The sequence below is a fragment of the Solanum verrucosum genome, unplaced genomic scaffold, assembly GCF_900185275.1.
Source record: "Solanum verrucosum unplaced genomic scaffold, falcon-dt-bn FXZP01000196.1, whole genome shotgun sequence".
NCBI classification, from domain to species: domain Eukaryota; kingdom Viridiplantae; phylum Streptophyta; class Magnoliopsida; order Solanales; family Solanaceae; genus Solanum; species Solanum verrucosum.
The window spans coordinates 3,095,143-3,122,040 of record NW_026020420.1 but is presented as its reverse complement, the minus strand read 5'-3'; the positions used below and the strand labels follow the sequence as shown (position 1 = coordinate 3,122,040).

At 35.4% G+C, this 26,898-nt stretch overlaps 2 protein-coding genes across 2 annotated transcripts; both read left to right on the top strand.

Moving 5' to 3' along the window:
• Positions 1–6,460: 6,460 nt before the first annotated feature.
• Positions 6,461–8,381, top strand: LOC125806804 (cytochrome P450 76A2-like). Its single transcript, XM_049486556.1, has 2 exons — positions 6,461–7,381; positions 7,561–8,381. Exons 1-2 carry the CDS (start codon positions 6,467–6,469, stop codon positions 8,164–8,166), a joined length of 1,521 nt encoding a protein of 506 aa, XP_049342513.1. The 5' UTR covers positions 6,461–6,466; the 3' UTR covers positions 8,167–8,381.
• A 9,631-nt stretch (positions 8,382–18,012) lies between these two features.
• Positions 18,013–25,199, top strand: LOC125806807 (cytochrome P450 76A2-like). Its single transcript, XM_049486558.1, has 3 exons — positions 18,013–18,346; positions 23,346–23,926; positions 24,594–25,199. Exons 1-3 carry the CDS (start codon positions 18,013–18,015, stop codon positions 25,197–25,199), a joined length of 1,521 nt encoding a protein of 506 aa, XP_049342515.1.
• Positions 25,200–26,898: the final 1,699 nt, after the last annotated feature.

The window sequence follows — 26,898 nt, the reverse complement described above, 5'->3', positions numbered from 1 at the left end:
ACGAGGTTGTTTGTTTCAGTGGTCAAAACTCTTGTTGGTGATTGATATATACAACAATAAACAAACAACATTATTCATTCAAAAAGAGAGAGCTCGCAAGTCTTTTCAAGAACTCAAGCATCAAAGAACACACCGCAAGGGACCTGGTCCCGGAAAGACTGCGTACATGAAACAGACAGCTGTCAAAAAGTTGTCAACTCTGATATTGTTGGTGCACGTATTTTTAGAGAAGCAAGCTCTCTGGCAATGATGTCGTCCCCAGGGGTTTGTGTCCATTTGATATAGTCTCTTCTCAAAAGACATAAACTCAAGATTTGACAAACAAAGTTTTGAATCTCTGAAAATTCATAAGCTCACAAAGAAGAAGTCATCTTCAAGGATGAACACTACTCATACTCAACAAAAGACCTGATGAAATGTTGAAGCGTCGTTGTTGTATTTTTGAGCTCTGTGTCTTATGTTCTTATATTGTAAATCAACTCCCAAGTTATAAAGGATAGTAGATCAGTTGTTTGTCTAAGTCTTTAGTTTGAGTCGTATTAACTAGAACTAGTTAGTCAAATCATCTACATTTTTAGTCAAGCTTTTTTGCATAATTGTTTTGATGTTCTCTTGGGTAGAGTTGCCTAGGAGTGTCAACAAGAGTTAGTTGATGTGTGGTGCAGCAGAGTTGCTGCTTGTTTATGCTCTTATCGTCGAGACCAGAGTTGGTGGTTAGCATTGTTGGGTTCTTAAAGTCTAGATCAATTAGAGCTACTTGGTTTAGTGGGAAATAGAGTTATTGCATAGTTTCCTTTGTATTAGAGTTGCTACAGTAAGGGGGAAGTGATTAAAGAGTTTTAATTCCTAAGTTGCAAGAGTTTGTAATCTGAAACTTTGCTCTGTTTGAGTGAAATGGAGTTTGGGTTGAAATCATGTGAGTACATGTGGTTTTCACCGCCCTTGAGCAAGGGGTTTCCACGTAAAATCCTTGTGCTTGTTTTACTTTGAGTTATCTATTTTCCGCACTAATATTCTGTCGAGGGACTGGTCCAGTGATCACTGGTGGACGCATCCATTCTAACATAACCCATTATGAAAGAAATAAAATACAAAAACACACACTCTCTTCTTTTCTTTTCTTTGAATAACTATGGTATCTAAGCCAACTTATGCGCACCTCGACTAATTCCACAAAATACATGTCACCTCCTCCCAACAATATGAACCAAGTAACTCTGTCCACCTAGGACAATTGGAAAGAAATCATGTAGTGATTTTGTCTATGCTAGGATTGAACCCGAGACATCATGAAACTATCAGTTTCCAAGATAAACGTAGTCAGCTTGAAGCAATTTCTTTTTCGACACAGATTCTACAAGACTTCAACTACTATTAACATGTACGTAATCGTTGTTCATGCTACTGTTTAATTCTCAGAAATTGGAAGATTTCAGTCTTTCCAATTTCTTCTTCTTTTTCTACATAAATCTTGATTAGGAAGAGGAAATGGAAATATCATAGTAGACAATGATCTTCTAGGTTTTCTTTTTTGGGTAATAATGGTGTTCTAGCTAGTAAAGATAGTAAGAACAACAATATACCCCTACCTCATGGAAGTAGAGAAATTATTTCCGAAAGACCCCAACTCAGGCACTGCATATCAAAGAACATATAGAAGAAAGGAAGTCAAAACAAATACTAGAAAAAAGCATTGCATAGAATGGAGGAAAAAGGAACCGTAACAACAGCAAAAGTAAAGAGAGTAAGTAAAACTTGCATAAATCCAAAAGCACACCCTCTCTAAACCTCCCCACAATAACTTCCATTTTATGCAGAAGAAAACTAAACTACTCTTGTGTATTTATATAGAGAAGATCATTGTCACTGTCAGATGAGAAACCATACAAAAACTAGAACAATTAATGCAAAATATTGATCTGTTAGACCATTATCACATCACAAAATTTGTTTATCACCAAAAACTTAGCGAAATAACGAAGGATCAAAATAAAATATAATGTAAACAGAAATAGTCTTTAGATTCAAAATTGAGACTCGCAGTGCTGGTGTGATAGTTTCCTCTTTTCTACGCAGCATTTAATTAGAGGAATCGCGCATATTCCTTCACCTAATTCCACATTACAGCAAACAAATCTCATATTAGGATGAAAAAAGAAGCAGTGATAAATATACCGATCAACAAATTGGGCAGATTAACTGCAGATTCCAAATATGACGCACTAATTCTCATATACATACTGATCGTAGAAGTTCGCCGCCAGCGTAGAGGATGTTCGAGGAGGAGCAATTAGCGCCACCGCAGGCGAAAGTGAATCAGCGGTGATAGGCCATAACTTAGGGCTCGATAAATCTCCATCGCCATTTCCCCAATTTTCCTCTTATGAGAAGAAGAAGGGGAAAATTACTTATGAATTGCAAAAAGGAGAAAGAAGAGGGAAAAGGGTGGGTCGGGTTTGAGTGAAACTTTCGCGGGCTAATCCTTTTTGGACAATATTTTAATAATAAATGATACTCCCTCCATTTTACTTTGTTTTTTTTTATTTGATTTAAGACAAGAATTTTTTTTTTATTTTGTGATTATAAACTCTATATACAAAAAATAAAAATATAGGATAAATTAATCAAAACGAAAGATTATACTGTATTTAATTATTCAAAAGCCAAAAACGAATTATATTACAACTTCAAGAGCTAAAAAAAAAATAACCTTCAAATTAATTCAAAGCTTCTGTCACTAACAAGGGTTGTGGTGGAGTGATAAGAATTCATTCATCCTTAACCAAGAGGTCTCGGGTTCGAGCCCCTTTGGGTACGGAGTCGCCTTTGTTAGGGAGCATTTTACCCCCCAATGTGGGACTTTCCGGCGCCAATTCGAATTTAGTCAAGCTCCAATGTGAGTACCGGACATCGGGTGGAAAACCAAAAAAAATAATTCAAAGCTTGTGTCACATCATATATGAAAATAGTTTTATTATGAGTGTCCAAGAATAATGATGTGTGACTCTCAGAATAAAACAAAAAAATATTAAGTTATTTGGGGTTTAAATCCAAAATTTCTTCATTCAAATGGACACACATTACCACTACGCCAAAGGCATAACTTTGTCAAGGGTATCCAACTTTAAAAATATATTCTTTAAATGTAGAATTTGACATATATATATATATATAACATAATTTTCCGATGGAGTGTGGCCAGTTGGATACCCTGGGATGGCTATAGCTACGCCCCACCCGGCCCAAGCCTCAAGGGCCTTGAATTTGATGGGCTAGGACGGGCTGACCCTCCATTTGAAGGGCCTGAAAATGCTCAACCCAACCAAACTTTAGAAGGGCCGCGGGCTGGGTGGGCTAGACTTTTTTTTCTTTTCAAACTTAGAATTATATAACATCAAGAAAATAAGAAGATTTTCAAACCAAATATGGCGAATAATGGTGTTGTTTCAATAATAGTACTAGCAAAAAATCTAGTGCTTAGCATGTATGTAGGATACTAGATACATGAGATACATGTATCATTATATCTGGTGTGATGCATCCTAGATACGCTAGCGAGATAAGAGAGTGGTGAGTGAAATGGAAGGGAAGCGAGGACACGAGATTTGTCTATGTATCCTAGATACATACGAATCCATTTTGGATAGAATGTATCTATAACAAATTACACCTAATTTTAAGTCCATATATCTGGACACACCAAAATTGGATAAAATTTGTAATATTACAACATAACGTGCATCTAAGTAATTAGCTCATATACTAGTGAGATTTTTATGAATTATCTTTAAGTAAATAGTTTTGACCCATAAATTAAGCCATGCCCAGCCCCGATCAAACCTCAAGAGCCAAATATTTATATGAGTCAGACTTATAAACCCTACTTTTAAAGAGACTAGAAAAATCAAATCCCAAACCTATTTCAATAACAAATTCGATTGAACCAATCCTATGACCTAAGCCTATTTTAACAGCTCTATAATCTATACGAAAACATTGACTTTGTCAACCCTTTTAATTGTGTCACACACACCCATAAATAATACTGATTGAAAATTGTCCAAAACACAATATATTATTATGGACCGACCACATGGGCAAATCCCAAGGAAGACGTATCTCATATTATCCTTAATATTAAATAACTATATACTTCCTCTTGTCTAATTTTTTTTTACTTATCTTATTTTACTTTATCATTTTTTACAAATTAAGAAATGATAACATTTTTACCTATTATATTTTTAATTTATTAACATTAAGTAATGTTATGAAAAATATAATGATTAGAGATATTTGAAATCCTATCAATTAATAGGGATAAAATTGTAAATTCTCTATAGCAATCAATATTTTCTTAATAGATATTTTAAGTCGAAGTTTGTCAAGTAAAAAGAAAAAGAGGGAATAACATAATAATAGTCAAATTTAAAATTCTAAGACATGAAAAAATAATTTAACAAAATACACTTCTAAGTACGTTTTAAAAAATTATATATAAGTCTAATCAATATGAATTAAGTAATACTCCTATAAAATTGAACAATAATAGATACTACTCCATAGCTTTTAAGTTAACAATTAACTGTACTAATAAGTCCATGGGAATCCATATGTAACATGAGTTAAAAAATTTAATTCTAACAATTTCTTTACTTAAAAAAGGAACTGCATGCATAAAGTGGAAATAAATTATTGAGTTTGCCAATAACACGCGAATATAATTATTTAAAAGAGTTCTTATCTTTGACGTAGTAATTAATTATACTTGAGCATGTTTTAATCACGTAATTTACATTAAAGAGACACTGTTTGACCTTGCCGATCAACTTATTTTTCTCTTTTTTACCCTCGAAAGTTATTATTATTCGTTCATTTAAAAAAAGATGAAATATTTTCTATTTAAAATAATTTTATTTTATTTTCTTTGTTTAACTTTAATAAGAAGCTTTAATAGCTACACAAATCTTATATATTCTTTAAGGCCATAAATTTTTAACATTCTTTACTTTTGTTTAATTTGATAATAAATTAAATTACGTCATATAAATATGAAACGAAAGAAGGTATGTCACCAACATGGATTGTAGTGCACTAGTGGGAGTGCTTCACCCTTAACTAGAGGTCTCGGGTTCGAGCTCGGAGCGTCACCCTCGAATGGGCCCTGCAGAGCGCAATTCGAATTTAGTCGGAGTTCCAATGTGGACTCCGGACACCGGGTGGGAAAAAAAAAAAGAAAAAAAGGTATATCAAGTACGGTAAAAATGGATTCGAACTGAAGAAATTTTATGGTTTAACTTCTATCATATCAATTTCAACGGGCCAACTGGATAGCAATTTTTTCAACATTTTATTAATTATTATTTTACTTAGTACTCTCAATTATTTTGTCACAAACAAAAAAATATTGTTTATCATTTAGTGGACATAATTTATCATTGACTTGATATTATTGAGTCATTAAAAATGTTAATCCCAACCTAACTCCCTAATAATACAAGCCAAATGGGCCACAAGTTTAATTTAAAAAGAAAAATCAAAAGTCAATATCTAGTTGACATAGACATGACACTCGTTCGGTTCGAATTTACTACATCTATTAATAAAATAATAATTAAAATAATAAGTTTACTATTTTATCTTATGTTAATAATTTGAGAGTATAATAGAAAAACAAAATTATTTCTCAATTCGTCAAAAATAACAAGTAAAAGTAGAACCCCTATTTGACAAGTAAATTCGAACGGAAGGAGCATATGGCTAGAGAGGTGGACATGATGCCAATATTTGAACTTTTATCTATTATATTCAATACACATTTGTCAATTGTCATTGAATATTGTCATTCTTTAACACCCCACTTCATGACAAGTGCTTAGCATCTGGTGCGTGAACGAGTCTTTTGAACTTTTATCTTGCTCTAATATCATGTGAAATTAGGTATTATGCCTAACTCAACCCCCAAAAGAGAGCTCAAGGGAGTATTGCCCAAGACTTATACAGAGTACACCCATCTCATTAACATTAATGTGAGACTTTTGTCATTTTCTTGACATTCATTTTCCTAATTACTCCTTATATTCGACTATTCTGCTATATTAGTTCCCACTCATTCGGGGTAAAGGTTATCAAATTACTAGAGTTGTCCATATAAGTCAGTTCCATTGGGACTGCAAGACTGCAACCCACTTAGAGGGTTCGGTTGGCTGTTTTAAGGGTCCTTTAAATGAGGGGTTAGTCCCACTTGACTCGTTAAATTTCAAAATCTGTGTAGGCTGAGCCGACACAATATAAAATTCAGGATCCATTGAATAAACAATTCCAAGTTAAAAGGGTTATGAGATAGGTGAAATCATTTAATAGAACTTTATCTATCAGACCATGTTTCAAAAATAAATAATTATAAATAAGAGCTTATCATTACACAATTTACAGCAAACCAGTAAAGTCAACCAAAAAAAATAAAATGGAATGGGAATGGAGCTATCTGTTTTTCTCTGCAATCATCTTGTTACCAGTTTTCATCCTATTTTTTTCTCAGAAAAAGAGTACTAAATGTTCTTACAAATTACCTCCAGGACCACCTGGATTACCAATTTTTGGTAACATGTTTGAACTAGGAAAAGAGCCTTACAAAAAAATGTCAGTTCTACAACAGAAATATGGCCCTGTTTTGGGGTTAAAACTTGGCCCCTCAACAAACATTATGGTTGTTCAAACAGCTCATGCTGCTGCAGAATTATTTAAGAACCATGATACTTCCTTCGCAGATCGACCAATGGTCGATGTAAATCAGGCACATAATTACTATCAAGGGTCTCTGGCTATAGGCCGATATGGCTCCTTTTGGCGATTCCAAAGGCGGATATGTACTGTGGAAATGTTTGTACACAAAAAAATCAATGAAACAGTACCAGTAAGGCGAAAATGTGTGGATAATATGTTAAAATGGATAGAAAAAGCAGTGAATTCTGCTGAAAAAGGAAGTGGAATTGAGGTAACGCGTTTTGTATTCCTAGCATCGTTTAATATGCTAGGGAATTTGGTTCTATCGAAAGACTTGGCTGATCCAGAATCCGAGGAGGCCTCGGATTTCTTCAATGCTATGAAGGGAATCATGGAGTGGTCAGGTATTGCTAATGTTTCTGATATATTTCCGTTTCTTAGAAAGTTCGATTTACAAAAATTGAGGAAGAAGATGACACGAGACATGGGGAAGGCGATGGAGATCATGTCTATGTTACTCAAAGAACGCGAGGAAGAACGAAAGAAAGGTATGGAGAAGAGGAAAGATTTCTTGGATGTGTTGCTTGAATTCGAAGGCACTGGAAAAGATGAACCAGCTAAATTATCAGAACATGAGATCAAAGTACTAATAGTGGTAAGTTTTATAGATCTCAAAATTTTGCTATTATATTATTCGAAATTTTCATAGATACACTTGTCCCATATTTGTGAACTAGTGTCAAAGCGGTTGACTATATCTGTTCGAAACTTGAAATTGTCTATACTGACAGTATATAAAACTTAAACTCGTGTTGCATATGTATGAAACAACAGGAAATGTTTTTAGCTGGTTCAGAGACGACGAGCAGCAGTGTAGAATGGGCACTAACAGAGCTTTTGCGTCATCCAGAAGCAATGTCCAAAGTGAAAACAGAGATATCAAAAGTAGTAGGATTAAACAACAAGTTTGAAGAAAGTGATATCGAAAATCTTCCTTATATGCAAGCTGTAATCAAAGAATCACTTCGTTTACATCCTCCTCTGCCTTTCTTGATCCCAAGAGAGACAATTCAAGACACTAAGTTCATGGGGTACGACATATTGAAAGGCACTCAAGTCCTCGTAAATGCCTGGGCAATTGGAAGAGATCCTGAATGTTGGGACGACCCAATGAGTTTCAAGCCTGAGAGGTTTCTTGGCTCAAAAATAGACGTGAAGGGTCAGCATTATGAGCTAATTCCATTTGGTGCTGGACGAAGAATGTGTGTTGGCTTGCCTTTAGGCCATCGAATGATGCATTTCACTCTCGGATCGTTGCTTCATGAATTTGAATGGGAGCTTCCTGATGGTATCTCTCCTACATCTATCAATATGGATGAAAGCATGGGAGTAACAGCAAGAAAACGCGACTCTTTGAAAGTGATACCAAAAAAGGCTTGACTATTTATCTAGTTGCATATTAACGACAAGAGAGAGTTGCTCGAATGATAAACACCTCACTTCAAACCTTATAGAGCCAACAAGGCAACAAGTATTTGAGACTTACTAATTAGGTATGTTTATATATTTTTCTTTGTAATACTACTAAGTATTTGTAGTGCTTGTACTAAATGTATGTTTACTAGATCTTTGAATAAGATTATAATTTGGAGAAATTCATATAATGAATGATTTAAACTTATAAATTAATACCACTAGTTAATTAACTCACCATTTTCAAATTTATCGCGAAAATTAGTACATTTCCTAGTTATGCGTTACTTAACTTTGTAATAATACAACTTCATAGAGAAAAATAAATAAATTTGCACACACCTAGTGATCATATAATTTTTTTATCATTTAATCATAGTTAATTTATATATGTACTAACATAATACCAAAGTGTGAATATCCATCAGGATCTATGAATCGTTACAATGAGATGGAGCAACTAGTGAGTATTTGTTAAGACTTTTTTATTATTTTATGTGTGATTCAATTAATATTGAACTCATAATTAATAGTATGAAGAACAAATCTTATCTATTAAACTGATTACTTATGATGCATCAAATCAAATGAAGTTTTAATTTTTATAAATTAATCCTGCCTCCATTGATTATGTTATCACATATTTTCTGTGTTATTTTATCAGTTAAGATAAGGAGGTAAAAAATAATATTTTGATTAACGCTTTCACTTCTCTCTGGGATAATCTCTTTTGCGGCAGTGTTTAATCATGAAAACTTTTCACTGAGTTAAATTTTAAACCTAAAAGTTTTAAGTATTTGAAAAGAATAAAAATGTATTTCATTCTAAATACTCATCAAAAAGTTAAAGATACCTCCAAATTTTATTCATGGCCAAACAGAGTTGTACCAACTTTTAAATATTATTTTCATTTTAAAAATAACTTTTTAAAAATTTACATTAAAACATAGCCAACCATGGCTAAATTTATGTTTATGTAGACATGTTCTTGTCATATTCCTTCTACAAGAGACTTTAAGCAAAATCTGGTTTCCATTTCAATTCTGTCACACCCATAAATATATGTTCATCAAATTGCCAAAGTCCAAACACATTGAATTTCATGATCCCACCATGAGACTGAATATTTCTAAAATCAGGATCATTCTGATATTGAATATTTTGTCCGATTAGGGAAATATTATAGAGAATCAAACTCTTATCAAAGATAAAAACAAAGAAAATCAACTGATATTGAATATTTTGTCCGATTTTTTTACAATTTACTACTCCTAATTTTTACTATTATCAATCTCTTATACCTTCTTAAATATATACACCTCTTCTCCCATATTTAAGGTATCTCAATCTCGCATCCTAATTTTTTAATCATACAATTACTTTTTCTGACGGTATTATGAGATTTTTTTATGCGAATTCAAATTTAGTCAAACACGTAAGTAACAAATCGGATAAAAAAAAAGGTTACTATTTTCAAAACATTTTAATAACTTCATATAGCTAATTACACATGTTGTGCCATAATTTTCCTATCTTTAGCAAAATCACTTTTTTGAAATGTTCTAAGTATAAAATAATTTGAGAAAAATACTTAGAAAAGAGTTGCCACTTAATTTTTTAAAGAAATTAAGAAAACTTATAATTTTTAAAGATTTAAACAGAAAAAATCATTTAAAAATACCAAAGAGGGTTCGGAATTCAATTTACACTTCGAGAAGGGTTTAAGTATTTGAAGTGTCCACTAACATGCAATTGACCTGTGACTTGACTAAAATCTATTTTGACTATTTTTTAGAAAAAATTATTTAACATAAGAATAATAATTTACAATATTTGGTTAACTTTGAGAAAAATAGTCAAGTAAATGACACATTTTATTTCATTTTTATTTTTTTAGAGAAAAGGATCCAAAATGAAACATTTGAATTAAAGTGCGAGTGGATAGAATTTTAACAAAGCTAGATTAATTAGAAATTACTTGATATACTTTTAAAATAATAATTTAAACCAAATTGGTTAATTTAAGCAAGGAACCATTTTAAGTTAATTAAAGAATAAATAAAAAAATTTGACTAAAGATTTTCAAATAAAGTACATGAGTTGATAAAAAGGTTTTACTAACATAAAGAATATAGTTCATCTTTTGGGGAATTAATAGTTCTAAAGTTAGAGCTAACAAACAACAAACAATAAATAATCGCAATTAAATAATTTAAGAGAAATGGAGAGATTGAATTTGGGCCTTTCTTGGGCCAAATTCGTTGCTATTTTTGGGTTTAACCCAATTCCCCTTTTTGTATACACCTTATGTATATCAGTGTATATCAACGTGTATATTGGCCCCTTTCATGTATTTCTTGCTTCCGAACACCTGTGTTTTGCCTCCGCCCTGTTTTGTTTTTGCGTTTTTGACCTGTATATAAGTGTATACAGCTATATACATCTTGTATACAACCCCTTTTTCTACTTTTCGAGACCTGTTCCACCTTCTTTTATAACATAGATTTCCTCTCCGAATTCCATATTCTCCCAATTAGGGGTGTACATTACCGGGTTGGTTCGGGTTTTTTAAAAATCAAACCAAACCATTTGTATCGGGTTAAAATATATATAAACCAAACCAAACCAATAATAGTCGGGTTTTTTCAATCTCGGGTTTTTTCGGGTTATTCGATTTTCTCGGGTTTTTTTGGGTTATTCGATTTTCTCGGGTTATTTGGGTTTTCTCGGGTTTTTTTATAAAGACTAAAGAACTAGTGTTCTTTCAGTGATTTAAAAAAAACGTTGAACACTAACATGATTTTTCATCCTAGAAAAGCATTCAGTAGTTTCTTTTGGCATTGCAAGCCCATGAGTTCAATAGGCAATTCTCCATTCTATTTGGAACACAAATTCTCAAAAAATTACTACTATTACTATTTTGGACAAATCATAAAATAATATCAATAATCAAGAGTGATTCATTATACATTAGAGAAATTCATGAAAGTAACATAGTGACTTAAACAATTTTTGCATAGTCAAAATATTGTCATCAAAAGTTAATACGAGTTATTTACATTCAAGTCTTTAAATTCTACACCATCATTAATTACAACCTAGGACCTTGTACCTAGAGGAACAAAACATTTTTGAAGTGAGATCTTCTTTATATATTTTCCAAAAACCATAGCCTGCATCTGCAAAGTAGACAATACAAATCAATTAAGTTGATTAGCAACATATTAACTAGGTTGATGTTTAGTCCTTAGTTCTTATTGCTATTTAGAGCAAACAGTAATTAGGTAATTAACAATCACAAAAGAATAAACTAATACCTTTGTTCCATGAAGTGAAATTAAAGTACATCAACTGGCTAATCAATCCTCAAAGGTGAGTCGGGGTATTCTGAAACAACTGAAACAAATTGAATACTAAATAAAATTCAAAAGCAGAGAATCATTTTTAATAACAATTAGAATATATAAAGTTACCTTCTTCAATTTCGTCAATTTTTTGGACTTCCTCTAATATATCTTCAAGCTTGCATTCTTTAGAAGGCGATCGTAGCCATTGTTGAGTGCAAATAAGCGCTTCTACCATTTTTGGAGATAAAGAACTTCGATAACTATCAAGAATTCGACCACCTGTACTAAAAGCTGACTCAGATGCAACAGTAGAAATAGGAATAGAAAGGATATCCCTAGCAATTTTCGCAACAATTGGGTATCTCCTGGACGAAACTTTCCACCAACTCAAAATATTAAAATCATTGATCTTCACTACATCATCTTTCAAGTATATTTCCAGATCAGATTTTTTTACAACAAATCCCTCTTTATTCATGTGTTTCTCCCACTGAGATTGCAACAAATCACTAGATTCACCCATCACACAATTATCATTTTCAATATTTTCGTTAGGATCTTCAGAGCAAGAGCAATTGTAGTGATTATATAAGAGATTCAAAACATCTCTCATATCTTGAGACTTTAATCTTCCCATCAAAGAGCCATATGCAATAGAAAGAATATACTCTACATATTGCATCTTGTATCTAGGATCCAACACAACAGCAACCATCAGTAACATATGCATACTCTCAAACTTACCCCAATATTTATCCATCTTGGATTTCATTCTTGTTGCCATATCAACCAAAATGAGATCATCATGTTTAGTATACTTGATAATATCATTTCGGAGATTGAAAAAATCATGAAAGAAAGAGTGAGAAGTAGAATATAAGCTGCCCGAAAATTTTAAAGTTGCCTGATAGAAAATATTAAGAAACTTCACAAAAGCTTTCACATTCTTCCAATCATCTGTTGATGGATTTTTTGTTGTTGTACTTATTTCTCGACATTGCTTTTGATAATTCTGGTCATCCACATACATTCTTGTAAAAGCTTTTTCAAATTTCAAAGCTTTATCCAACATTGTGTATGTCGAGTTCCATCTAGTCTCAACATCCAGACTTACAAGACCACGGGTGTCAATCTTAACTTTCTCAACAACGGACTTAAAAGTAGCAAATCTTGAAGAAGAAGAACCGACATATTTTATAGCACTTCTTATATGAGAAATAGGCTCAATTTGTTCATCCAGCCCCTCTTTTACAATCAAGATTAAAATATGAGCATTACATCTAACATGTAAAAACTGATTTTCAAACATTATACCTTTCCAATCTTCAATACGCCCCTTTAAACTCTTAATGGAAGCATCATTTGCGGTTGCATTATCCAAGGTCACTGTAAACAAGTTCTCAATGCCCCAACCTAATAAGCAATCCTCAATCCCCTTGGCAATAGTCTCACCTTTGTGATATGATGTTTGAAAAAAATTAAGAATTCTCTTTTGTAGATTCCATTGATCATCAATCCAATGTGCAGTGACAACCATATAAGTATAATTTTGGACTGATGTCCATGTGTCACTGGTAAGACAAACACGTTGGTTTTTTATAAGCTCCTTAAGCTTTTCTTTCTCTTCTTGATAAATCCTTAGACAATGTCGAGCAACAGTTACACGAGAAGGTACTTCAAAATTTGGAAAGGCTTTAGCCATTAATTTTTTGAATCCTTCTCCCTCAACAGCCCTAAACGGTTGTTCATCAATAATTATAAATTCGGTAATTGCTCTCTTAATTTCATCCATATTAAAAACCCCTTTTTCAATGGAACCACCTTCTGGCCAACCTCTTTTGATAGGTTTTAATGTTGTTTGCCACTTATCGGACTTAAATGGAGACTTGAGACATTTCACAGTTAAATGATTCCATAACGTAGTTGTCCCATTGACACTGTCGGCAGCAAATGTTTTAGTACAATAATTACATTTTGCCCTACATTTACCTCCTTTAGCAATAAACTTGGAGAAATGATCCCAAATTTGAGATGTTTCTCTACCTGTAGTTCCAGAGTTAGGAGTGACCGGAGGAGCTGCTCGTTTTTGCTTCTTAGGAGGTATGCGTCGATGTGGAGTTACTTTGCCTTGTTGTCGAGATATTGTCGACATAGTTGAAGGAATATTATTAATCACCTCTACATCCGTTACAGAAGGTGTAGTTTCCATCCAAAAAGAAAGTTTCTGCACATACATAACAATAGTTATTAGTATTCTGATACAAGATTGTGTTTCAACAAGACTTCCATTCAAGTATTGTGCACAAGACTTAGAAGTATATTTCACTTTGAAACCAAAACAGATACAAATATAGTACAAAATATTTGGTTAGAAAAGTATGATGTATATTACTGGCTACTACTATCAAATCTAATAGTCTCTTAAATTTTTATCTCTATCACTTGTTTTTCCTTATCTCTGCGGACCATCACAATGTTTACAATACAAAAACCTCCATACAAATGGAACCAAAAGCAATGAGTCGAACACTTGCCCCTTTTTCATTGCATTGAAACAACATAAGTAAAGAGAGAAATAAGTGAAACTTATATACAAAAAATTTATCATCATCTTTATCATCTTGTTGCTAAGCTTAACACACCATAGATATGGACACCAAGATGTATAATTTTTAGGTTTATATCTATGATTCAACTACCCAAAAATGTGATGTTGTTGACAATGGCAATACAAGAAAAATATCTAAAAACGAGTTAGTAGCAATTACTTACCCAGATTAAGATGAGTTGATGACGATTTGAACTAAAATCCAAAAGACGAGCTCAATATATGTCCTAATAGCTAATGAGTAAAACCTAACAGTGACTAAGTCTTTGAACGTGAAGAGCTATTTTTGAGCTGCTGACCTAAATGACCTTTGTTAAATGAGAAAGAGAATATTAAAGGGCTAGTTGAATTGTATAATTTATTTGGGCTTTTGTTTATTCCTAAAAATAACAAGTGGGCTCAAGTCAACAATGTAGCCCAAAGTCCACTAATATTAAACATAAAATTGTGAGAAAGATTAAGAAAAATATATAAATTATATATTAATAAACATTTTTATGTATAAAATAAAATTTTAAAATTACATATATAATGTCGGGTTAGTTTGGTCTCGGGTTGGTTTTTTTTAGTTAAAACCAAACCAACCCAAATATAGTCGGGTTTTTTTTTTCAATACCAAACCAAACCACTAGTCGGGTTTTTTTTTCGGTTTGACTCGGTTCGCGGTTTGGTTCGGTTTGCGGTTCGGTTTTGTACACCCCTACTCCCAATGATGAGGTTGACTCAATAAGAGGGAGTTATAGGCCTCCAAGACCCATTTGAAATGCGAGGTGTAGACATGAGTACATAGGACTCACTCGGACATACACAAAGTGAACAAATAAATACAAATTAGCAAATGGATATAAGAAGATTAATTGATGTACTATTTTTAAAGTAAAGGAAACTTTGGCATTTTCATTGCAAATTCAATTGCAGTTAACCTTACACACCAAGAATTGGAAGAGACCACATATAAGCATTATTAATTTCCAACCACATTGCATTATCATCTAGGGAAATCAATCGCAGCGCATGGTATTATTCCAATACACATTGAACACTTCTAAATCTTTAAGCTTATTTGAAGATTATATACTAGCTATGTGATGAACAAATGGAAGAAGCTGAAATTTAGCAAATCAAGAATGATTGATTCGGTTACATCCAAACATCAAACTATTCTAACTAAGAAAGACATAACACAACCAAATATGCTTAAGTTAACAAGAAAATGTAAAACAAATGCACTTAGTTTAAAATCAACCCATTTAACAAGATAACATTTTTTCAAATGCTAAAAAATAACCAAACTTCCTGGGATCAACCACACTTGTTCAAAAATGGATAAAAATAATCCACTAAGCAGATTAAATTATGGAGTCTGAAACTATTAAGAGTTGCTCCTAAAAATAAAGAACATGGGAAACTAGACTAGGAAATCAAGCCATTAAAATCAATAACATTGTCAAAGATCATATGATATGTACTGAAGGGGAAAAGAGAACTAACAATTTATTCCCAAACTAAGTCATATAAGGAAAATAATAACAATTTCTTCATGCTTCAGAAGACAATAAATAAGATTCAAACAAGAATGTAGACAATTCAAAAATATTGAATAACAAATGATCAACTACAAGGCTTTGAACTAGAAAGAAAAGAACAAAACAAAATTCTTGAGAAAATGGACCATTAGCCTAAGACACATAATTAATTGAACAAACACATATCAAGGCAGTGACTCAATAGCATGAGCGGAATTCAATCTAAGAGAAAATAGAATTAAGAACTACAGAGCAGGCTCCAAAAGAGAACAACTTAGCACATAAATAGGAAAAAAAAGAACTAAAATAGGCTAGGAGATCACCTATTCCGGGGCAGCAAGACCGGGACTCGAACTTGACCACGAAGAACTTTCACCACTGTGAGCCGATTTCGATGAGCTCCCAAAAGTAAAACAACTTTTTCTTTTGATGATATTCGCTCTGTTTTAGGGCGGTCAATTAGTGTCTGGAAAAATCCTCCTTTTTTATAAAAAAAAATCCCCTCCTAAACAATGATTGAAAGAGAGAATATATAGAAGAAGAAAAAATCATTTTGGGGGGGAAATCCATTAAGAATTCAAACAAAAATTTGAATTTCTTCTGCTATTTTCGAAGCCACAGTAAAAGGGATGGGAAAAAGCTGAATTCCGTGAAAAGGGGGAAAGGGGACGACGAAGTGATCGATTAGGTTGCTAGGGTTATGGGTTTGCCGATGGGTGATGTACGGTTTTGGTACTGCTCGCGATTTTGGCTGATGTCCGCGATTTCTGGGTTTGCAGCTATTGACTTTTGGTTCTCGCGTAGGGGAGAAAAAGAAGTGAAGTGGGGTCGGGTCGGTTTGGTACGTGTATGTATATGCTTATGTATGTATTGTAATTGGTTTTCTTTGATGGGTTGGGTCTCGGTACTACTGTAAAGAGAATTGGTGGGCTGGGATTTGAATTGGAGTTAAGAAATGGGACGGCTTGAACAAAAGAAATGGGCTAGAGGAAAGGAAATAAGAATTGCATTGTATTGGGTCTGCTAATAAGAAGAATTGGGTCGGGAACATGCCCATTTTTTGGTCTTTTAAAGGGTTAAGGATAGGATAAGCAATTGGCTAAAAATTGCAACAAGATAAATTTTCATAAATTAATTAACGAGCTTCTTAATCTTAATGACATAAAATAATTAATTTAATTATAAATTAATAATTAGCTAAATTAATTAACCAAATATTTAGGTAAAACTAAAGTCTTTTGAGACAATTTCCAAATACTAATATAATAAATATATACAAAATTATATAGAATATATATATTTATTTTTTAGAATTTTAAAAATAATAAAAATGACAAAATTACTTAAAATGACTTGAAAAGTATTTAAAATTTATGAAGTCAATTATTCAAATCGTTTGGAATTTAAGAAGCTCGATGATTAATTTATATTGTGGAGGTCCAAAATTGGGTGTCAACAACACACACGTAGCAATTCCTTTAATTTTCTTAATAAAAGAGAAAGGAATTACGAAGTGGGAAATCAAATCCTCATCGGTCACCATTGAGATAAAATTCAGTTACCAATTGAGCTATTAAAATTCTCCCTCCGCCTAACAATTGAGTAGGACTTGCTCACGATTTACTTCTACTAGAAGTTCGAGTCCTTTCCTCACAATTACATACAATCTCCTACTAAATAAGTAAATATTTGGCCAAATAAATAGATAAATATATCAAACTGTATAATTTACGCTCAATTACACTCAAATTCAATTTACATTTGTCCTTTCAAACATGCAGGGCGAGTAAAACTCACATAAGCATAGGGAGAGGCATATTCGTGAAAAGCAAAAAGCCCCACAGTGGGGGATTGACCAACTACACGAATAGTAATCGCAATTATTTGGCCACAAATAACAAAATATCGTTTGTCATTATGTGAGATAAATATCTGGAAATGAATAAAGCCAAAAAAAAAACAAGCACATTTTGTGGACATAATTTATCATTGCCCTAATATTATTGAGGCATAATTATAGCTCGAGACCCCAGCCTTTGATCGAAGCCAAAATTTAATCTTTATGAATTCTTGATTATAGAATTTGAACTAAAATTATTAGGTTCGATCGAATCTGCTCCAACTATTTTTCCTAATTACTCCCCACCACATCAATTACCAAGTTCAGAATGATAACTAGAAAAAATAATTTAGGTGCGCACCGAATAAACGATGCCTAAGTAAAAGTGGTTATGAGGTGATGGCAAGCAATGTAACATCATAAATAGGGAGCTTCCATCACATAATTTATAGCAAACCAAAGAAATCACCAAAAAAAAAAGAAGAAAGAGAGATGGAATGGGAATGGAGCTATCTATTTTTTTCTTCATTCATATTGTTATCAGTTTTCATCCTATTTTTTTCACAGAAAAAGACTACTAAATGTTGCTACAAATTACCTCCAGGACCACCTGGATTACCAATTTTTGGTAACATGTTTGAACTAGGAACAGAGCCATACAAAAAAATGTCAGTTCTAAAACAGAAATATGGCCCTGTTTTGTGGTTAAAACTTGGCACCTCAACAAATATTATGGTTGTTCAAACAGCTCAGGCTGCTGCAGAGTTATTCAAGAATCATGATACTTCCTTCGCCGATCGACCATTGGTCGATGTGAATTCAGCACATAATTACTGGAACAATAAGGATCCCAAGTAGTATATTATAAACAAACACTTCCAAGTTGCTTACAATAGATCTAAAACTTGAATGAAACAGAAATAATACAAAAGCATTAATAAGGATAAAGAAGGTGATGAGGATGAGAAGATTACAGAGATGAGAATAAGAAATTGCTATAACTTGTTCACTACCCTACTCATCCTCATTTTAGCTACTTATACTAACTCTCAGTACTTGTGTGGCCCTTCACGTGATTTGCCCCAGTCACAACATAATCAATTAATTTCTTAGGCACAGTCCTCAGACGCGTGCTTCTCCTTGGTGTCCCACTCAAGTTATCCAGCTCGGCAGAATGTGGGTCCACAACATTACTCCCTTCCGAATTCAGAACCTTGTCCTCAAGGTTCATAGATGGTAGTGGCAAATCAGAGTTTGATTCAGTCAATTGTAGAGGAGTCACTTGATTCTCAGGCTGTCCAATACAACGCTTGAGCAATGAAACGTGAAAAACAGGATGAATCTTCGCGGCCTCCGGAAGGTCAAGTTTGTAAGCAACTGCTCCTATTTTCTTGAGGACCTGAAAGGGTCCAAAAAACTTGCGCCCAAGTTTGTGGGAAGGCTGCACGCGTAACGAATATTGGCGATATGGTTTGAGTTTGACATAAACCCAATCTCCCACTTGGAAATGGATGTCAGTGCGCGCCTTATCCGCATTAACTTTCATACGTTTCTGAGCCTTGGTCAGGTTCAACTTGAGCAACTGTAAAACTTCATCCCTCTGTAATAAGAACTGGTCCACCAGATCACTCGAACTATCTCCCATGACATAGCGAGTTATAGACGGCGGTTTGCGGCCATAGACTACCTCAAAAGGCGTCATGCCAGCTGAAGTTTGGAGGGCTGTGTTGTACCAAAATTCAGCCCAAGGCAGCATGGCAACCCAATCTTTTGGAGTGTCGGCCACAAAGCAACGTAGGTACTGCTCCAAGCATTTATTTAAAGCCTCTGATTGTCCATCGGTTTGTGGGTGATAGGCGGTACTCATGGCGAGAGTAGTTCCTTGCAGCCGATGTATCTCCTGCCAAAATTCATGAATGAACCTAGGATCGCGATCAGTGACTATGGTGCGTGGAGGACCATGTAAGCGGATGATGTCAACCACAAAAGCCTCAGCCACTGTTCTGGCCGTGAAAGTAGATGGAAGTGAAATAAAGTGTCCGTATTTGGACAAACGATCTACCACTGTCATGACTGTTGATTTGCCTTTTGAACTAGGGAGACACGTGATAAAATCCATGGCAATGTCTTCAAAAACCAACTCGGGAATCGGGAGGGGTTGAAGAAGGCCTAAAGGGTGATGATTGATATCTTTCACCTGCTGGCAGATTTGACACGTGGAGACAAAAACTTTCACATCTTGCTTCATGTGTTTCCAATAGAAATTAGAAGCCAAACGATGGTATGTGCGGGCAACTCCAGCATGCCCTCCAATGGAAGATGCATGAAACTCCAATAGCAATTGTTGGCATAAGGAAGAACCTGAGGGAATAACCAGACGCCCATTGTAAAAGATTAACCCATCACGAATACAATAAGCTGGAACAGAGGTAGGGCTCGTGAGAATAGATTGCTTTAGAGCAAGCAACTCAGTATGGCTGGTATTAAGGTGTCTTAATTCCGTAAGAAGAGTGGGAACGCTCTTAGAGAGTGCCATGTAAATAACATCCGGAACTCTAGATAACGCATCCGCAGCACCATTATGTCGGCCAGGTCGATAGATAATGGTGAAGTCATAGCCAACCAATTTTCTAAGCCATTTTTGTTGCTCAAGTGTCTGGATAGTTTGGGTGGTCAAGTTCTTGAGTGACTGTTGATCAGTCACGATGGAAAATTGGCGTCCCAACAAATATTGCCGCCACTTGCCAACAGCTTGAATGATGGCGAACATTTCCCTGTGATAGGTTGAAGCTTGTTGCATGCGTTTGCTAAGTTTTTGACTGAAAAAGGCCACTGGATGGCCATTTTGCGATAATATAGCTCCAATGCCGACGCCGGAGGCATCAGTTTCCAATTGGAAAGCTTTGCTAAAATCCGGAAGCGCCAAAACAGGGGTGGAGCTGAGACAAAGCCTTAATGCATCAAAAGCTGCTTGCTGGGGTACAGCCCACACAAAGGCCTCCTTACGTAACAAGTCAGTCAACGGTGCAACTATGGATGCAAAATGATGAATAAACCGACGGTAGTACCCAGCCAGCCCTAAGAAACTCCGTACATCTTTCACAGAAAAAGGCGTAGGCCACTGCTGAATGATCGTAATTTTGGTTGGGTCTACTGCTAAACCAGTGGTAGTGATAACATGGCCCAAATAATCAACAGATGCTTGGCCAAAGACACATTTCGACCGCTTAGCAACCAATTTATGCTCCTGAAGCAATTGCAAGACTAACCGTAATTGTTCAAGATGGGCAGTCCAAGAAGGACTATAAATTAGAATGTCATCGAAAAAAACTAATACAAAGCGGCGCAAATACGGGCGAAATATATCATTCATGGTCGCTTGAAATGTGGATGGAGCATTGGAGAGACCAAATGGCATAACAAGGAACTCGTAATGCCCTTTGTGAGTCCGAAATGCAGTCTTTTCAACGTCCCCTGAGCGGACCCGAATCTGATGATATCCCGATAACAAATCCAATTTAGAAAAAAATTGGGCACCATAAAGTTCATCAAAAAGCTCATCGATAGTGGGAATTGGAAATCTGTCACGCACTGTGACAGCGTTCAAGGCGCGATAATCCACACAAAAACGCCAAGTGCCATCCTTTTTGCGAACTAAAAGAACAGGCGAAGAAAAAGGGCTGGTGCTGGGACGAATAACCCCATCGCGAATCATATCACCAACTAATTGTTCCATGACATTCTTCTGGAAATAGGGATAGCGGTATGGGCGGACATTCACTGGTTCCGTCCCTGGTAGCAAATGGATGGTGTGATCTTGGGGTCGCACCGGTGGAAGGCCCTGAGGTTTCTGAAATACAGTTGAAAAATAGTCTAGTAAGGCAATAATATCCGGTGAAGTGTCGTCCCCTGCTGGTGGGGAATCCACCACCAATTTTAAATGGAAATAAGAAGAGATGGCATCAGTAGCTGATAAACGACGAAGGCTATGCAACTGGATGGGTTGCACATCTGGTGGATCGCCATGCCAACTGTACCTCTGTCCACGATAGTTGAATTCAAAAATACGAGCCCCATAATCCATGACCACAGGACCTAATGTAGCCATCCACGATGCCCCAATAACCAGATCAGCCCCATGGACAGCTAACACAAAGAAATCTAAATGAATAGTTGATCCCTGAACTGTCAATGGCACACCCTGACAAACACCGTCACACTTGAGAAGTTGTCCACTTCCCACCACTACAGAGAAAATAGGGACTGGCGTCACTAGGAGCTGGAGAAACTTGGCCACCCGGGACTGGATAAAATTATGTGTGCTACCGCCGTCAACAAGCACCTGTACCGGAGAACCAGTGACATGTCCGGTGAGACGAATCACATGATCTGAAACGCTGCCAGTTAAGGCATGATAGGAAATAGTGGAGTGAGCCTGAACCTCCAAACATTGAAGTTCCTCGGCGAGGACCTCATCAGCAAGCACGGGAGTCGGCATAAGCAAAGAATCATCGACCTCATATGACAAAAGCAACAATTGAGGGCCAGTCTTACAACGATGGCCGGCAGAAAACTTCTCATTACAATTGAAGCAAAGCCCTTTTTCCCGACAACTTTGCATCTCAGCTTGAGATAGACGCTTAAAGGGAAGACAACCATTAGAAGGCGTCGTCGGCGCAATTGGAGCTGATTGGGATGTCGGCGTAGGCAATAAAGGTTGGGTCCGAGCAAAAGCGGGTCGGGGCGGCCCTTTTTCAGCTATAATACGTTGCTCCTGAATATGGGCTAGGTTAATGACTTGGTCCAACCGTGTGGGCTCATGAGCAGTAACAGCAGTTAGAATATCGGGTCGAAGGCCCGAAAGAAAGCATTCCACCAAAAACTCCTCAGGCAACGTCATCGTTTCATTCAGAACAGCTTCAAAACGACGCCGAAAGTCTGCAACCGTAGAAGTTTGCATCAACTTAGACAGACGACCTTCCGGCGAAAGGACATGACGGGAACGAAAGCGACTAAGCAGTTTCTCTGTGAATCGAGGCCAATCACTCAACTGCTTATTACGATAGAGCCATCTATACCACTCCAAGGCTTCACCGTCAAGATAAAACGAAGCCAAGGTCAATTTATGTTCAGCGATAATACCGTAGAAATCAAAATAACGATCAGCCTGAAAGATCCAAGCGTCTGGCTGTGCACCATTAAAACGACCAAATTCAACCGGTGCCGGTTTATGGCGAACAGGCATATGACCACCAGATGAACCACCAGCTATGCTAGAAGGTGGAGCAACCATCAGCGACGGCAAACGAGAGCTGAGATTTGCTACCTGAGCAGCAAGATCTTGAATCACTAATTGTTGACTTGCCAGGTGGGAACGAAGGTCAGCATCAGAAAGGCCAGAAGAGTCGGAACCGTCGGGAGCTATGAGTTTCGAATCCGGTGACATGATTGTCGGCACAATGAAAGCACCAATGGAACAATAAGGATCCCAAGTAGTATATTATAAACAAACACTTCCAAGTTGCTTACAATAGATCTAAAACTTGAATGAAACAGAAATAATACAAAAGCATTAATAAGGATAAAGAAGGTGATGAGGATGAGAAGATTACAGAGATGAGAATAAGAAATTGCTATAACTTGTTCACTACCCTACTCATCCTCATTTTAGCTACTTATACTAACTCTCAGTACTTGTGTGGCCCTTCACGTGATTTGCCCCAGTCACAACATAATCAATTAATTTCTTAGGCACAGTCCTCAGACGCGTGCTTCTCCTTGGTGTCCCACTCAAGTTATCCAGCTCGGCAGAATGTGGGTCCACAACAATTACTATCAAGGATCTCCGGCTTTAGCTCGATATGGCCCCTTTTGGCGGTTTCAAAGACGGATATGTACTGTGGAAATGTTTGTACACAAAAAAATCAGTGAAACAGTGCCAGTAAGGCGAAAATGTGTGGATAATATGTTAAAATGGATAGAAAAAGCAGTGAATTCTGCTGAAAAAGGAAGTGGAATTGAGGTAACGCGTTTTGTGTTCCTAGCATCGTTTAATATGCTAGGAAATTTGATTCTATCGAAAGACTTGGCTGATCCAGAATCCGAGGAGGCCTCAGAGTTCTTCAATGCCGTGAAGGGGATTATGGAGTGGTCAGGTATTCCTAATGTTTCTGATATATTTCCGTTTCTTAGAAAATTCGATTTACAAAAATTGAGGAAGAAGATGACACGAGACATGGGGAAGGCCATTGAGATCATGTCTATGTTTCTCAAGGAACGCGAGGAAGAACGAAAGAAAGGTACAGAGAAGAGGAGAGATTTCTTGGATGTGTTGCTTGAATTCGAAGGCACTGGAAAAGATGAACCAGCTAAATTATCAGAACATGAGATCAAAATATTCATACTGGTAAGTTTTTTGTAAAATCTCTAGAATTCTCTTTTCAACACTAATGATTTTCATTTCAGTTAGTTGTATTTGGAGAAGAAAACTCTGTTCTGCTTAGGCAAAAACATCTGGTCCTCACTCCTCTATCTTCATTTCTTATCTTCTACTACTATTAAGTTGTCGCAGAGGAGTAGAGGTAGGCCGAAATAGTATTGGTGAGATGTGATTAGATAGGACATGGTCTTATAATACTGAGGAGATGACTTTAGATAGGAAGAAGTGGAGGTCGCGTATTAGGATAGAAGGTTAGTAGGGATAGAGTGTTGTCTTGCCTTGCGAAGGCTTAGTGTCTGTTGTAGTACTAGTCGTACCTTTGTAGTTCTTGCCATGTATTGTTTATTGTATTTTGATTATCACACAATTTTTCTGTTGTTATTTTTCTCTTTCTTGTAGACTTTACACTCATTTTCTTATTAACTGGTATGCTTTCTTCATTGTTTTGCTCTTCTTTTACTTGAGTTTGATCCACTTAAGCCGAGAGTCTTTCGGAAACAACACTATCTAGTATTTATTCTGCAGCATATGTTATTACTTTGAACCATGAAATTCGGTTTGTTCTATGAATTCAAAAATTGTTTACACTGACTATGCATACAACTAAAACTGTTCCATATGTATGAAACTTCAGGAAATGTTTTTAGCCGGTTCAGAGACGACTAGCAACAGCGTAGAATGGGCACTAACAGAGCTTTTGCGCCATCCAGAAGCAATGGCCAAAGTGAAAACAGAGATATCAAAAGTTATAGGACCAAACGAGAAGTTTGAAGAAAGTGATATCGAAAATCTTCCTTATATGCAATCTGTAATCAAAGAATCGCTTCGTTTACATCCTCCTCTGCCTTTCTTGCTCCCAAGAGCGACAATTCAAGACACCAAGTTCATGGGGTACGACATGCCAAAAGGTACTCGAGTTCTTGTAAATGCTTGGGCAATTGGAAGAGATCCTGAATGTTGGGACGACCCTATGAGTTTCAAGCCCGAGAGGTTTCTTGGCTCTAAATTAGATGTGAAGGGTCAGCATTATGAGCTAATTCCATTTGGTGCTGGACGGAGGATGTGTGTTGGCTTGCCTTTAGGTCATCGCATGATGCATTTTGCTCTAGGATCGTTGCTTCATGAATTCAAATGGGAGCTTCCTGATGGTGTCTCTCCTAACTCTATTGATATGAATGAAAGCATGGGTTCAATAACCAGAAAACGCGACTCTTTGAAAGTAATACCAAAAAAGGCTTGACAACTTTTAGCTTGTCTTGATATATTGCTGTTACATATCGTTTCATTGTGTAATGTAATGTATTATATTGTATTGTATTAATAAATATAATGTTTGAATAGATTGTTACATACAATACAATAGGTAACAACCATCGAAACAAGCTGTCATTGTAGCATATGCCTTATCGGAAATTTCACTAGCATCTAGCTAACTTGCAAGTAAATGGAATAAGTGTAATCCCACTTGCGGGATTTAAGGAGGGTAATGTGTCCGTAGATCTTACCCCTACCCTATGAAGGTAGAGAGGTTATTTTACGATAGACCTTCAACTCAAGTAAAGCATAACAAAATCAGTAAGAAAAGGAAATGTAGTAGTAAAGAAGTCATGTAGAAAAAATGATTAATTTAACTTAGTTTAAATACAAGACAAAGAAAATAAGAAGATTTTTTTTAACAATTAAAAAAATATTATATACATGGCGGCATGTGTTATACATGCATCCAATTTTACCTGATTGAAGGTGTCACATCATCACAGAAAATGTACGAAAATACAGAAAAATTGAGGTGGGGGAGGAGGTAATAACAAGTATATTTGTTCGATACAGTTAAATATTTTAAATAGTTTTTAGATCTTATAAATCTCATATTTTAATATTCTTATATTGAGTCCCTAATCAAACTAAGAAATATAAAACGATACAGAGGTACAATATAATTCATGTATCACACCTTTTGGTACAATAAAATGTTGGGAAAAAAAGGACAAGCACAAAAATATATATGGTAAAAGTAATGGAAATAAAATGGAAAAATAATGACACCAAGAATTTTACGTGGAAATCCTTCTAAATAAGGGAAAAACCACGGGCCAAGAGGAGCAACTGATATCACTATAGTAAGGAATTTTACACTGTGTAGTCACGAATACAATACTCAAAGTGACTACTACACACTCAAAAGGAATAACACTCTTTTGATTTCCACCTTACTAAAATATCGCTCACACTCTATTTTTCTTCACAGACTATTTTCTTATATAGTCTATGGAAACCTCACAACTCTCTAACTATTTTACTCTCTCTGTGAATTGGTATGTTACAAATGAGCTCATAAGCTCCTTTTATAGAAGAAATTTGTAACAAATTTCAACATCCACCGAAATGTTTCTCAACATTTGCTGCCAACCATTGACAATTGCATGCAACAATTGTTGAAAAGCAATATTTGTCAATGGTGCAGTAAATGTTGAAAAACACAATAATTGAATAATGGGGCTGGACTCCACATAAAATTCATGTATCACAGCTTTTGGTACAATAGAATTCATGTTTCACACCTTATGGTACAATAAAATTCATGTATCACGGCTTTTGGTACTTCAAAATACTGAGATGCCAGCATCTTACCAGTCAACATTTTTTTCGCTTGAAAACGTTGATGATGTTGGAAGCACGAGGCAACGGGAGAAATGATATAATCTATTCAAACGTAATTTTTATTAAAAAAATGTAATACATTATAAAACGATATACAACAACTATATCCCGACAAACTAAAAGTTATAGCAATTTTTTGGTAATACTTTCAAAGAGTCACGTGTTCTGGCTGTAACAACTATATCCAGATAAGCTAAACGTTAACTATTGTATATGATAATGGGAAAACAATGTTATTTATTGAAACATTATATTTATTAAAACAATAAATTATGAAA

Coding starts and splice junctions, on each gene's coding strand:
- LOC125806804 (XM_049486556.1), top strand. CDS start 6,467: ATGGAATGGGAATGGAGCTATCTGTTTTTCTCTGCAATCATCTTGTTA. Junction 7,382..7,560: donor AGATCAAAGTACTAATAGTG/GTAAGTTTTATA, acceptor ATGAAACAACAG/GAAATGTTTTTAGCTGGTTC.
- LOC125806807 (XM_049486558.1), top strand. CDS start 18,013: ATGGAATGGGAATGGAGCTATCTATTTTTTTCTTCATTCATATTGTTA. Junction 18,347..23,345: donor GGTCGATGTGAATTCAGCAC/ATAATTACTGGA, acceptor TGTGGGTCCACA/ACAATTACTATCAAGGATCT. Junction 23,927..24,593: donor AGATCAAAATATTCATACTG/GTAAGTTTTTTG, acceptor ATGAAACTTCAG/GAAATGTTTTTAGCCGGTTC.